Consider the following 13,012-nt stretch of genomic DNA (forward strand, 5'->3'; position numbering starts at 1 on the left):
ACCCGCTCTACTTCGTCAGCTCTGAGTGCCCGTACGCCGGCTGCGAGGTTCGCAACTTCCGCATCGCCGTGGCGACCTGCTCCATGGCGGCCACGCTGGCCTACGGGGCGGAGGTGGTGCTGTCCCGCCGGCCCGGCCAGGCCGCCGCCGCCGGCTACATGGCCACGCCCCCGGGGGTCCTGAAGGTGGTGCAGGCCTTCGTGGCGTGCGTGATCTTCGGGGGCGTGGCCAACGGCGGGGGGCTGGCGGGCCGGCCCGGGCTGGTCTGCTGCGTGGCGGTGTGGGCGGGCTGCTTCGGCCTCACCTCGCTGCTGGTGCTGCTGGCGGTGTGTGGCCGCACCGGGGCGCTGCGCTGCCTGCCCTGGGACCGCCTGCTGGGGGCGTACGGCCTGCTGGCCCTGCTGCTCTACCTCAGCGCCTCCGTGGCCTGGCCCGTGCTCTGCTTCGACAGCAAGTACGGCTCGCCCTGGCGCCCAGCGTCCTGCCCGCGGGGGGGCTGCGTCTGGGACAGCCAGCTGGTGGTCTCCGTCCTCTCCTTCCTGAACCTCGGCCTGTACGCCGCCGACCTCCTGTACTCCCAGAGGCCGCCCCCGGGGCCCCGCGCCCCCGGGGCCCCCCGCCCCCGGGTGTAGCCCCCGGGTGTAGCCCAGTGTAGCCCCCAGTGTAGCCCCCGGTGTAGCCCCCGGTGTAGCCCCCGGTGTCGCCCCAGTGTAGCCCCCGGTGTAGCCCCCAGTGTAGCCCCCGGTGTAGCCCCCAGTGTAGCCCCCAGTGTAGCCCCCGGGTGTAGCCCCCGGTGTAGCCCCCAGTGTAGCCCCCAGTGTAGCCCCCGGGTGTAGCCCCCGGGTGTAGCCCCCGGTGTCGCCCCAGTGTAGCCCCCGGTGTAGCCCCCAGTGTAGCCCCCAGTGTAGCCCCCGGTGTACCCCCCGGTGTACCCCCCGGTGTAGCCCCCGGTGTAGCCCCCAGTGTAGCCCCCGGGTGTAGCCCCCGGGTGTAGCCCCCGGTGTCGCCCCAGTGTAGCCCCCAGTGTAGCCCCAGTGTAGCCCCAGTGTAGCCCCCGGTGTATACCGGCTGTTGCCCCCGGCTGTTGTCCCCGGCTGTTGCCCCAGAGACCCCGGGGCGTGGCGGGGAGAACCCCGAGCTACGTCACGTGAACCCCTCAGAAGGCCAGAGCATCTGACCGGTCCAGCGGGCGTCGACCAGGAGCTCAGCGATCACTGGACCACCTGACGATCTGAACTCTGTGAGAAGACTCTGATTGGCTACGGCGTGCCGAGGGGCCCGCCCTCCAACCCGTCGAGATGTGTCCGCTGAGCCGCACCTCACAGAGGCCTCAAGCTGCATCCCTGGGAGGCCGCACATACCAGACACACACTCTGACACACACATACCTGACACACACATACCAGACACACACATACCAGACACACACTCTGACACACACACACTCTGACACACACATACCAGACACACACTCTGTCCTCCAGTCGCTGTACACAGAAGGACCTCTCTGGCGTGAGCTGGTCGGAGTCTGGCTGCATTTTTATCCCCTCCCTAAACGATAAAACAAGATATTTTGCAGCTGTCTCTCTCTCTCTCTCTCTCTCTCTCTCTCTCTCTCTCTCTCTCTCTTCCTATTTATATATATATATGTATATATATAATAGCTCTCTCTCACCCTTTACAGCTGTGAGTGTTTTTAAGATGCCTCCTTCTCTTCCTTCTCTTCCTTCCTTAATCGCTTCGTTCCTTCCCTTCCTGTAATATTGGCGACATATTGTTTGTATATGTCCTGGAGACAAATGTTTTTTGTATTACTTACTGTTTTATATCCATCCATATATTATGTATATTTGTTTATATATAAATATAGTATTTCTGTGTATTGCTTTGTTGCCGCCTGGTTTCTGCGTCTGGTGTCTGTGGTGTAACCTGTGGTTTGGACTATAAACTGGATGTTGAAGCCTCGTTTCCTTTGTGCGTCTGAGCTGGTGTCTCAGGTCGTGACCCCTGAGGCCCCGACTCCGTCTGATCAGTGAACCCCCGAGCTGAGGGGCCGACGTGGAGCAGCCTGGGGCAGCAGGGGGGCCACTGGCTCACTGCACTGATCACATCCCTCCAGAGACACACACGTTAACACACGCACACACACACACTTTACACTCACACACACTCAGCCTCTGTTGTGATTCCGGTGGTCTGATGAACTCCTGATGGAAAGGCGTCCACCTGTCGTCCCAACAGAGCGTTAGGGTTAGGGTTAGGGTTAGGCTAACCCTAACCCTAACCCTAACCCTCCAGGAGAGGGTTAGGGTTAGGCCTATCTCTAGGCCCCACTTTACCGCTACTTCCACAAGTTAGAGCGTGAGCCATGCCCCACAGACGAAGTCATCTCCATGTTTAATGCACATTTAATTAATCACACTTAAGCTGTGGCGCTCTTGTGAACACACATGAATACACACATACACACAAAATTATGCACGCACACAAACACCATGCATTCACTGTGCCCCCCCACACACACGCACACCATGCATGCACTGTGCCCGCGCACACACACACACACACACACACACACACACACCATACATGCACTGTGCCCACACACACATGCATATTCGATCACACACAAACACACACCCGAGGCCCTAATCATGCAGTTCCACATCTTTAACTACGGCCCGTGTTCCTCGTGTGCTCGTACACTCAGGAACTTTAATACATCCCTTCTGTGTGTTCTGTTGCGACAGAAAGAGGAGAGACAGAGAGGGAGAGAGAGACAGAAAGAGACGGACAGATAAAGGGAGAGGGAGAGATAGAGAGAGAGCGAGGGTGAGAGAGAGAAAGCGAGTGGGATAGAGAGAGAAAGAGAGAGAGAGAGAGAGAACGCGAGAGGTAGAGGGAGAGACAGAGAGAGAGAAGGAGAGAGAGAAAGAGTGAAAGGGAGAGAGGGAGAGGAAGAGAGAGAGAGAGAGAGGCATTGTGTCGCTTGCCACACGTGTTTAATCTAAAGTGGAAGAGCAGTGAAGCAGAAAGTATTAAATTGACTTTGGGAAGTCATTGTGTTTGTCTGTGTGTGTGTGTGTGTGTGTGTGTGTGTGTGTGTGTGTGTGTGTGTGTGTGTGTGTGTGTGTGTGTGTGTGTGTGTGTGTGTGTGTGTGTGTGTGTGTGTGTGTGTGTGAGTGTGTGTGTGTGTGTGTGTGTGTGAGTGTGTGTGTGTGTGTGTGTGTCTGTGTGTGTGTGTGTGTGTGAGTGTCTGCGTGTTAGTGTGTCTGTTCTGGGGGTAATGAGGGAGTCTAGTCACAGACAATAAATTGTCATTTTGTTGAAGATAAGGATGTGAGAAAAACACAGTTTCTCTGGAACAGGACGACAGCTCAGCGCGGTCAGAGGGCTGGTGTTGGAGCCCTGTGGAGGAACAGGGCCGTCCACAGGCTGGAGGAACGGGCCCGTCCACAGAGCTCTAGGGCTCTACCGGCTGGAGGAACGGGCCCGTCCACAGGCTGGAGGAACGGGCCCGTCCACAGGCTGGAGGAACAGGGCCGTCCACAGGCTGGAGGAACGGGCCCGTCCACAGGCTGGAGGAACAGGGCCGTCCACAGGCTGGAGGAACAGGGCCGTCCACAGGCTGGAGGAACGGGCCCGTCCACAGGCTGGAGGAACGGGGCCGTCCACAGGCTGGAGGAACGGGGCCGTCCACAGGCTAGAGGAACGGGGCCGTCCACAGGCTGGAGGAACGGGGCCGTCCACAGGCTGGAGGAACGGGGCCGTCCACAGGCTGGAGGAACGGGGCCGTCCACAGGCTGGAGGAACGGGGCCGTCCACAGGCTGGAGGAACGGGGCCGTCCACAGGCTGGAGGAACGGGGCCGTCCACAGGCTGGAGGAACGGGGCCGTCCACAGGCTGGAGGAACGGGGCCGTCCACAGGCTGGAGGAACGGGGCCGTCCACAGGCTGGAGGAACGGGGCCGTCCACAGGCTGGAGGAACGGGGCCGTCCACAGGCTGGAGGAACGGGGCCGTCCACAGGCTGGAGGAACGGGGCCGTCCACAGAGCTCTAGGGCTCTACCAGCTGGAGCCGTAGGCCTCACGATCACCTAAAGAGGAAGGAAAATAATGGTTAGGAAAAAAGGAAATAAAATATTTTTATTCTTGTCTAATATTCACTAGTATTAAGAAATAATATCAAAAAATAGATAGAATATATAACTCTATAAATATATAGAATATATATTGTAAAAAAAATCTGACATATTTCCCACATTTCCTACAGTCAAATACAATAAATAAATAAATAGCCAACCAAAGGAAAAGAGTAACTAAACTAAATCTGCTGGCAATTTCACATAACCTCCGGCTATGTATTATTTTCCCCTGGGAAGGAAGCGTCGCTGACAGCTGTTCTGCTGCGGTAAATATAGACCAGCCCCCCCCCCCAGTGGACACCGGGAAGGCCCCCTCCGTCTGACGGACGCTCACATGTTTAGATGAAGGTTTCTGCAATAGGGTGGCAAATAATAAAGGACTGTGTGTGTGTGTGTGTGTGTGTGTGTGTGTGTGTGTGTGTGTGTGTGTGGGTGTGTGTGTGTGTGTGTGTGTGTGTGTGTGTGTGTGTGTGTGTGTGTGTGTGTGTGTGTGTGTGTGTGTGTGTGTGCGTGCGTGCGTGCGTGTGTGTGGGTGGGTGTTGGTGTGTGTTTGTGCGTGTTCTCGCGTGCGTGCGTGCGTGCGTACGGCATGTGTGCGAGCCAGCCAGACTAAAATATACATGCATAAATAGGCCTACAACTAATTGTGTAATATATTATAAGTTCAGGAAAGGCAATATTTGTAAAATCCTAAAATAAAATCCTAAATCAAAAAAATAGTCCCTCTAAGCCCAGTCACACAACGTGGCACATTAAATATTACCGAGGGATTCAAAAGGGTTCATCTGCCCTGAATGGTATTTTATTACCCAGCATGCTCTGCTCGATATCTTTCATTGAGGAGGCTGATGCAATTGGACGTGACGAAACGATAAGTAACGCCTACAACTCGTAGCATTGGACGAGAGCAACAACAAGCTCTCCTGGATTTGCTGGCCCACACGTCGGTCACCGTTCAGGAGCGCATTGGGGCTGAGGGAAGAGGAAGCCACGTTGACACCCAGGAGCGCTTTATTGTGTCTGATTAAGCGCTTTATTGTGTCGGAAAGAGCGGTATCACAGTCGTATCCGTTAAAGGACGTCAGGTGTTAACGGACATCAAGGTAAATATTGGAATAGGACCGGATGTTGTCGTTATTCCGACTAGTTATGATGTCTCGGCAACCAAAACATTGGTGGCATGGAGGGCATGACTACTGTGTGTGTGTGTGTGTGTGTGTGGGTGTGCGTGTGCGTGTGCGTGTGTATCATGATGATTTGGTGAATGAGTGTTGACAGTTGACAGCTGTGATCGATTGATTGATTGATTGGTAGGACGGGAAGGATGAGCGTGGGATTCATCGGAGCGGGTCAGCTGGCCCACGCGCTGGTGAAGGGATTCACGGCCGCAGGTGAAACTCACTCAGTTATTCACTCAGTCACTCATTATACTCCGTCAGTCAGTCAATACCCACTCACCCACTCATTATTCAGACCCTCACCCCCTCGTTGTTAATGACCTCCCCCTCCCTCCCAGGGGTCATCGCCACCCACAGGATCACGGCCTCGTCTCCGGACACCGACCTGCCCACCGTGGCCGGGCTGAGGGTGAGACAACCGTGTTTACCTGAACCGTTGGGTGGTGTGAGAGGATGAGTGAGTGACTGTTATTGTGGCTGAATACTCTCATAGTCCGTACATGTTAGTGGTTAGTTTACTGTTTTATTGTGAGTAAAGCTGTTAATGGATTCTATTCTTTCTTTCTTTAAACCAGTGAACTAACCCTGAGCACTAGGAGTATTCAGGCACAGGGGCGTGCAGTATAACCATCCCTCCCTCGCTGTGTTGCCTCCTCCTCGCTATAGAAAATGGGCGTGAACCTGACGACCAGCAACAAGGAGACGGTTGCTAAGAGCGACGTGCTGTTCCTGGCCGTGAAGCCTCACATCATCCCCTTCGTCCTGGACGAGATCGGCCCCGACATCGAGGACCGCCACCTCATCGTCTCCTGTGCTGCCGGGGTCACCATCAGCTCTATAGAGAAGGTCTGTCTGCCTGTCTGCCTGCCTGTCTGCCTGTCTGCCTGTCTGTCTGCCGGTCTGTCTGTCTGTCGGTCTGTCTGCCTGCCGGTCTGTCTGTCTGCCTGTCTGCCTGTCTGTCTGTCTGCCAGTCTGTCTGTCTGTCGGTCTGTCTGCCTGCCGGTCTGTCTGTCTGCCTGTCTGCCTGTCTGTCTGTCTGCCAGTCTGTCTGCCTGCCGGTCTGTCTGTCTGCCGGTCTGGCTGTCTGTCTGTCTGTCTGTCTGCCTGTCTGTCTGTCTGCCGGTCTGTCTGTCTGTCCGTCTGTCAGCTCCATAGAGAAGGTCTGTCTGTCTGTCCATTCCTATTTATTTAGATAATTTAACCCGTTGAGGTGGAACTGTCCCAACGCCACTTTTCACTCAGTTTATCGCTGACCAGGTGTAGAACCAGGTGTAGAACCAGGTGTAGAACTAGGTGTAGAACAGGTGTGGTCGTAGACTTCAACCACACCTGAACACCTGGCTACCATCTGACGTCAAAGGGCACATTCTTATTCTTATGGCTCATGAATTAAATGATAAAACTCACATTGGCTCTCGGTAAGAGAACCTTTCTATATATTAATAATGTGGCTCTCTGCTTCTTCTCTCCATGGTTCCTCTCCCTCTCCTTCTCTCTCTGTCTGTCTCTGTCTCTGTCTCTGTGTCTGTGTCTCTGTCTGTCTGTCTGTCTCTGTCTCTCTCTCTCTGTCTCTGTGTCTCTCTCTGTGTCTGTCTCTGTGTCTGTCTCTGTCTCTGTCTCTGTCTCTGTGTCTGTGTCTGTGTCTGTCTGTCTGTGTCTGTGTCTGTCCTCTCTCCTCTCGGAGGGCAGAAGCTCCTTCAGCACCGTGCCGCCCCCAAGGTGATGCGGTGCATGACCAACACGCCGGTGGTGGTGAGGGAGGGAGCCACCGTCTACGCTACTGGGACCCACGCCGAGGTGAGCCGGGTCCAGGGACCCTACTGCAGACCAGAGAGGGAGACAGAGAGAGAGAGAGAGAGAGAGAGACAGAGACCACCTCTAGTCTGGTGGTCACTCTAGTCAGGTGGTCACTCTAGAGTAGTGGTCACTCTAGTCTGGTGGTCACTCTAGTCTGGTAGTCGCTCTAGAGTAGTGGTCACTCTAGTGTAGTGGTCACTCTAGAGTAGTGGTCACTCTAGAGTAGTGGTCACTCTAGAGTAGTGGTCACTCTAGTCCGGTGGTCACTCTAGTCCAGTGGTCACTCTAGAGTAGTGGTCACTCTAGAGTAGTGGTCACTCTAGTCTGGTGGTCACTCTAGTCTGGTGGTCACTCTAGACTGGTGGTCACTCTAGTCTTGTGGTCACTCTAGTTTGGTGGTCACTCTAGACTAGTGGTCACTCTAGTCTGGTGGTCACTCTAGACTAGTGGTCACTCTAGACTAGTGGTCACTCTAGACTGGTGGTCACTCTAGACTAGCGGTCACTAGTCTGGTGGTCAGTCAGACTCGAGTCTAGCAGACAGGCTCTAGTCTAGCAGTCAGACTCTAGTCTAGTGGTCACTCTAGTCTAGTGGTGAGGCTTTAGTCTAGCAGTCAGGCTCTAGTCTAGCAGTCAGACTCTATATTTTGGGACCTTGCCCCACTTTTGGCGATAGAAACGCCTATATAAGCGGGCTGAGGGGAACGGAACCAGTCGGCCTGTTGGAAACGAGGCAGAGGAAGACTTGAGAGGAGCCTCAGTGATCTTTAAGGTGATGAGGTGTTTGTGGGCAGCCTCAGTGATCTTTAAGGTGATGAGGTGTTTGTGGGCAGCCTCAGTGATCTTTAAGGTGATGAGGTGTTTGTGGGCAGCCTCAGTGATCTCTAAGGTGATGAGGTGTTTGTGGGCAGCCTCAGTGATCTTTGAGGTTGATTCCTTGAGCCTCAGTGATGCTGATGTTCTCTGTCTGTGTTCTCTGTCTCTGTCTCTGTCTCTGTCTCTGTCTCTGTCTGTGTTCTCTGTCTCTCTCTCTGTCTGTGTTCTCTCTGTCTCTGTCTCTGTCTCTCTCTCTGTCTCTGTCTCTGTCTCTGTCTGTGTTCTCTCTCTCTGTCTCTCTCTCTCTCTTTCTCTGTGTTGATGGTCTGTCTCTCTCTCTCTCTCTCTCTCTCTGTGTTGATGGTCTGTCTCTCTCTCTCTCTCTCTCTCTGTGTTGATGGTCTGTCTCTCTCTCTGTCTCTCTCTCTGTCTCTTTCTCTGTCTGTGTTCTCTCTGTCTCTCTCTCTGTCTCTCTCTCTGTCTCTCTCTCTCTCTGTCTCTCTCTCTGTGTTGATGGTCTGTCTCTCTCTCTCTCTCTCTCTCTGTCTCTCTCTCTGTGTTGATGGTCTGTCTCTCTCTCTCTGTGTTGATGGTCTGTCTCTCTCTCTGTGTTGATGGTCTGTCTCTCTCTCTCTGTGTTGATGGTCTGTCTCTCTCTCTCTGTGTTGATGGTCTGTCTCTCTCTCTCTCTGTGTTGATGGTCTGTCTCTGTCTCTCTCTCTGTGTTGATGGTCTGCGTCTCTCTCTCTGTGTTGATGGTCTCTGTCTCTCTCTGTGTTGATGGTCTGTGTCTCTCTCTCTGTGTTGATGGTCTGTCTCTCTCTCTGTGTTGATGGTCTGTGTCTCTCTCTGTGTTGATGGTCTGTCTCTCTCTCTCTGTGTTGATGGTCTGTGTCTCTCTCTCTCTGTTGATGGTCTGTGTCTCTCTCTCTGTGTTGATGGTCTGTCTCTCTCTCTGTGTTGATGGTCTGTCTCTCTCTCTCTGTGCTGATGGTCTTTGTCTCTCTCTGTGTTGATGGTCTGTGTCTCTCTCTGTGTTGATGGTCTGTGTCTCTCTCTGTGTTGATGGTCTGTCTCTCTCTCTCTGTGTTGATGGTCTGTCTCTCTCTCTGTCTCTCTCTCTGTGTTGATGGTCTCTCTCTCTCTCTGTGTTGATGGTCTGTGTCTCTCTCTGTGTTGATGGTCTGTCTCTCTCTCTCTGTGTCGATGGTCTGTCTCTCTCTCTGTCTCTCTCTCTGTGTTGATGGTCTGTCTCTCTCTCTCTGTGTTGATGGTCTTTCTCTCTCTCTCTGTCTCTCTCTCTGTGTTGATGGTCTGTCTCTCTCTCTCTGTGTTGATGGTCTGTGTCTCTCTCTCTGTGTTGATGGTCTGTGTCTCTCTCTGTGTTGATGGTCTGTCTCTCTCTCTGTGTTGATGGTCTGTCTCTCTCTCTCTGTGTTGATGGTCTGTCTCTCTCTCTCTCTCTGTGTTAATGGTCTGTGTCTCTCTCTGTGTTGATGGTCTGTGTCTCTCTCTGTGTTGATGGTCTGTCTCTCTCTCTCTGTGTTGATGGTCTGTCTCTCTCTGTCTCTCTCTCTGTGTTGATGGTCTGTCTCTCTCTCTCTGTGTTGATGGTCTGTGTCTCTTTCTGTGTTGATGGTCTGTCTCTCTCTCTATGTGTTGATGGTCTGTCTCTCTCTCTGTCTGTGTTGATGGTCTGTGTCTCTCTCTGTGTTGATGGTCTGTCTCTCTCTCTGTGTTGATGGTCTGTGTCTCTCTCTGTGTTGATGGTCTGTCTCTCTCTCTCTGTGTTGATGGTCTGTCTCTCTCTGTGTTGATGGTCTGTGTCTCTCTCTGTGTTGATGGTCTGTGTCTCTCTCTCTGTGTTGATGGTCTGTCTCTCTCTGTGTTGATGGTCTGTCTCTCTCTCTGTGTTGATGGTCTGTGTCTCTCTCTCTGTGTTGATGGTCTGTCTCTGTCTCTCTCTGTGTTGATGGTCTGTCTCTCTCTCTCTGTGTTGATGGTCTGTGTCTCTCTCTGTGTTGATGGTCTGTCTCTCTCTCTGTGTTGATGGTCTGTCTCTGTCTCTCTCTCTGTGTTGATGGTCTGTCTCTGTCTCTCTCTGTGTTGATGGTCGGTCTCTCTCTCTCTGTGTTGATGGTCTGTCTCTCTGTGTTGATGGTCTGTCTGTCAGCTGGAGGATGGGCGTCTCCTAGAGCAGCTGATGGGCAGCGTTGGGTTCTGCACGGAGGTGGAGGAGGACCTCATCGACGCCGTCACTGGCCTGAGCGGCAGCGGGCCCGCCTACGTGAGTGACGGACAGCTCTGTGGCCTACTGAGGAGGGCTCATTGACACACAGTCGTGATGGAGCTGTTTTGACACATTTAAACTATCATTCAGTCAACAACGTAATGATCATTCTGGGAATTGATAAAGATATTTTCTAAAGATATCCATGCAGCTGTAGCTGAGCGCTGTTGTCCGTCGTCATGGCGTTCTGCTGAGAGTCTTTTGGTCCGTCGTCATGGCGTCCTGCTGACAGTCTGTTGGTCCGTCGTCATGGCGTCCTGCTGACGGTCTGTTGGTCCGTCGTCATGGCGTCCTGCTGACAGTCTGTTGGTCCGTCGTCATGGCGTCCTGCTGACAGTCTGTTGGTCCGTCGTCATGGCGTCCTGCTGACAGTCTGTCGGCCCGTCGTCATGGCGTCCTGCTGACAGTCTGTTCCTCCTCAGGCCTTCACCGCCCTGGACGCCCTGGCTGATGGAGGGGTGAAGATGGGTCTGCCCAGACGACTGGCGGTCAGACTGGGAGCCCAGGCCCTACTGGTCAGTGAGGACTGGGGAACCACCAGTATGGAGCCCTCTGTTCACTCTGATTGATCCTCCGTTCACTCTGATTGATCCTCCGTTCACTCTGATTGATCCTCTCTTCACTCTGATTGATCCTCTCTTCACTCTGATTGATCCTCTCTTCACTCTGATTGATCCTCCGTTCAGTCTGATTGATCCTCCGTTCACTCTGATTGATCCTCTGTTCACTCTGATTGATCCTCCGTTCACTCTGATTGATCCTCCGTTCACTCTGATTGATCCTCTCTTCACTCTGATTGATCCACCGTTCACTCTGATCGATCCTCCCGCCGGTCCCTCCCCCTCTTCTCCCCAGGGTGCTGCTAAGATGCTGCTGGACTCGGAGCAGCACCCGGGCCAGCTGAAGGACAACGTGTGCTCCCCAGGGGGCGCCACCATCCACGCCCTCCACTTCCTGGAGAGCGGAGGGTTCCGCAGCCTTCTCATCAACGCCGTGGAGGCCTCGTGCATCCGGACCAGGTGAGGGAGGACGGGGACCCGGGACCCCACTGGGGGTCCCTACTCTGTGGTGGACCCCACTCTGTGGGGGTCCCTACTCTTTGATGGACCCCACTCTGTGGGGTCCCTACTCTGGGGGTTCCCAATCTGGGGGTCCCCACCCTGTGGTGGTCCCCTCTCTGTGGGGTCCCTACTCTGGGGGGTCCCCACTTTAGAGGTCCCCCCCTCTGTGGGGGTCCCTATTCTGTGGGGGTCCCCCCTCTTTGGGGGTCCCTACTCTGTGGGGGTCCCCATTCTAGAGGTCCCCATCATCAGAGTAGGGACCACCAGAGTCCCCTCTCTGTGGGGTCCCCCCACTTTGGGGGTCCCTACTCTGGGGGTTCCCACTCTGGGGGTCCCCACTTTAGAGGTCCCCCCTCTGTGGAGGTCCCTATTCTGTGGGGGTCCCCCCTCTTTGGGGGTCCCTACTCTAGGGGTCCCCACTCTGGACCCTACAGGTCAGTAGTAACCCACCCTGTTCATGTGCTCCTCCAGGGAGCTCCAGTTCCTGGCGGACCAGGAGAGCATCTCCCCAGCGGCCATCAAGAGGACCACCCTGGACAAGGTGCTGGCCCAGCCCGGGGTCGGGGGGGTCGGGGGGGTCGGGGGGGCGGCCAGACCGGGCCTCAACGTCAACAGCCGCAGCTCCGGGGTCACCAAGAAGTAGAGGAAGGGGGACCCCCGGAGAGGAGGGGGGGACCCCCTGAGAGGAGGGGCCCACCTCCCCAAGCACAGTGGACAGACTACAGACATGACAGCAGACAGACACCGTCACACAGACTACAGACACAGACACAGACTACAGACACAGACACAGACACAGACACAGACACAGACTACAGACACAGACTACAGACAGTCACAGACACAGACACAGACTACAGACACAGACTACAGACACAGTCACAGACACAGACTACAGTCACAGACTACAGACACAGACTACAGACACAGACTACAGACACAGACTACAGACACAGACTACAGACACAGACTACAGACACAGACAACAGACACAGTCACAGACACAGACTACAGACACAGACTACAGACTACAGACACAGACTACAGACACAGTCACAGACACAGACTACAGACACAGACTACAGACTACAGACACAGACACAGTCTACAGACACAGACACAGACACAGACTACAGACTACAGACACAGTCTACAGACTACAGTCTACAGACACAGACACGCACATTTACAGATTCCCCAGAAGCATCCGGTAACCCTGACCTGTTGGACCGGGGTCGAGTGCGTCTTTAGATTTCCATCGTGGTGCCGACAGCAGAGAGTCCTTCTCTGTCCTAAGACTCAGGACTCCTTCCTCCTGCAGAGATAAAGACTTTACAGTGTTGATGGTTCTCTGGTCCAGCCGTCGATTGAGTCTCTGTTGACTGGTGACGACCAAACCGAGTTCTACAGCTGAAACCACAACATCTGCTCCTGGGTCGGGACTTTGATCTGAGGTCCTAAAAATGAAGTGGCCTTGTGTTAATTCCAGTCAAGATGGTGTTTTTTGCGCTGTTGTTTAGGGCTGAATAGGAACATTCATCTGGATCATTTCACTTTATTTGAGCAACAAATCTTTCCCATATGTAGTTATGTCCCGGCGCGATGCCTTCCCAGCCTGGTGTTTTAGAGAGAGGTGTACCCCAGAGCAGGGACACTGTCCACTGGTCAGATCTCATCTCCTCTTCAGCATTTTTTCTGGTACTTTTAGATTTCCAAAGCGGTGGTAA

At 54.0% G+C, this 13,012-nt stretch overlaps 2 protein-coding genes across 4 annotated transcripts in view; both read left to right on the forward strand.

The window, feature by feature from the left end:
* The window catches only part of LOC115539726 (myeloid-associated differentiation marker-like protein 2), a 3,824-nt gene extending 3,186 nt beyond the window's left edge, over nucleotides 1–638 (forward strand). For both annotated transcript variants that reach the window (XM_030350509.1, XM_030350510.1), the window contains exon 3: nucleotides 1–638. This exon is cut by the window's left edge and continues 23 nt beyond it. In XM_030350509.1, the coding sequence (XP_030206369.1) occupies nucleotides 1–632 (632 nt within the window). In that variant the 3' untranslated portion in view covers nucleotides 633–638.
* A 4,412-nt stretch (nucleotides 639–5,050) lies between these two features.
* Nucleotides 5,051–12,122, forward strand: pycr1b (pyrroline-5-carboxylate reductase 1b). 2 transcript variants are annotated; one of them, XM_030352199.1, is made up of 9 exons: nucleotides 5,051–5,247; nucleotides 5,459–5,535; nucleotides 5,661–5,731; nucleotides 5,989–6,168; nucleotides 7,012–7,119; nucleotides 10,108–10,221; nucleotides 10,647–10,739; nucleotides 11,080–11,243; nucleotides 11,757–12,121. In XM_030352199.1, exons 2-9 carry the CDS (start codon nucleotides 5,469–5,471, stop codon nucleotides 11,926–11,928), a joined length of 969 nt encoding a protein of 322 aa, XP_030208059.1. In that variant the 5' UTR covers nucleotides 5,051–5,247; nucleotides 5,459–5,468; the 3' UTR covers nucleotides 11,929–12,121. The 2 variants fall into 2 exon arrangements, with proteins under 2 accessions (XP_030208059.1, XP_030208060.1); XM_030352200.1 differs by having other exon boundaries at nucleotides 5,069–5,247; nucleotides 5,414–5,535; nucleotides 11,757–12,122.
* Nucleotides 12,123–13,012: the final 890 nt, after the last annotated feature.

Source organism: Gadus morhua, chromosome 3 (genome assembly GCF_902167405.1).
Source record: "Gadus morhua chromosome 3, gadMor3.0, whole genome shotgun sequence".
Lineage (NCBI taxonomy): Eukaryota > Metazoa > Chordata > Actinopteri > Gadiformes > Gadidae > Gadus > Gadus morhua.

Coding starts and splice junctions, on each gene's coding strand:
- pycr1b (XM_030352199.1), top strand. CDS start 5,469: ATGAGCGTGGGATTCATCGGAGCGGGTCAGCTGGCCCACGCGCTGGTG. Junction 5,732..5,988: donor CCACCGTGGCCGGGCTGAGG/GTGAGACAACCG, acceptor TCCTCGCTATAG/AAAATGGGCGTGAACCTGAC. Junction 7,120..10,107: donor CTACTGGGACCCACGCCGAG/GTGAGCCGGGTC, acceptor TCTGTCTGTCAG/CTGGAGGATGGGCGTCTCCT.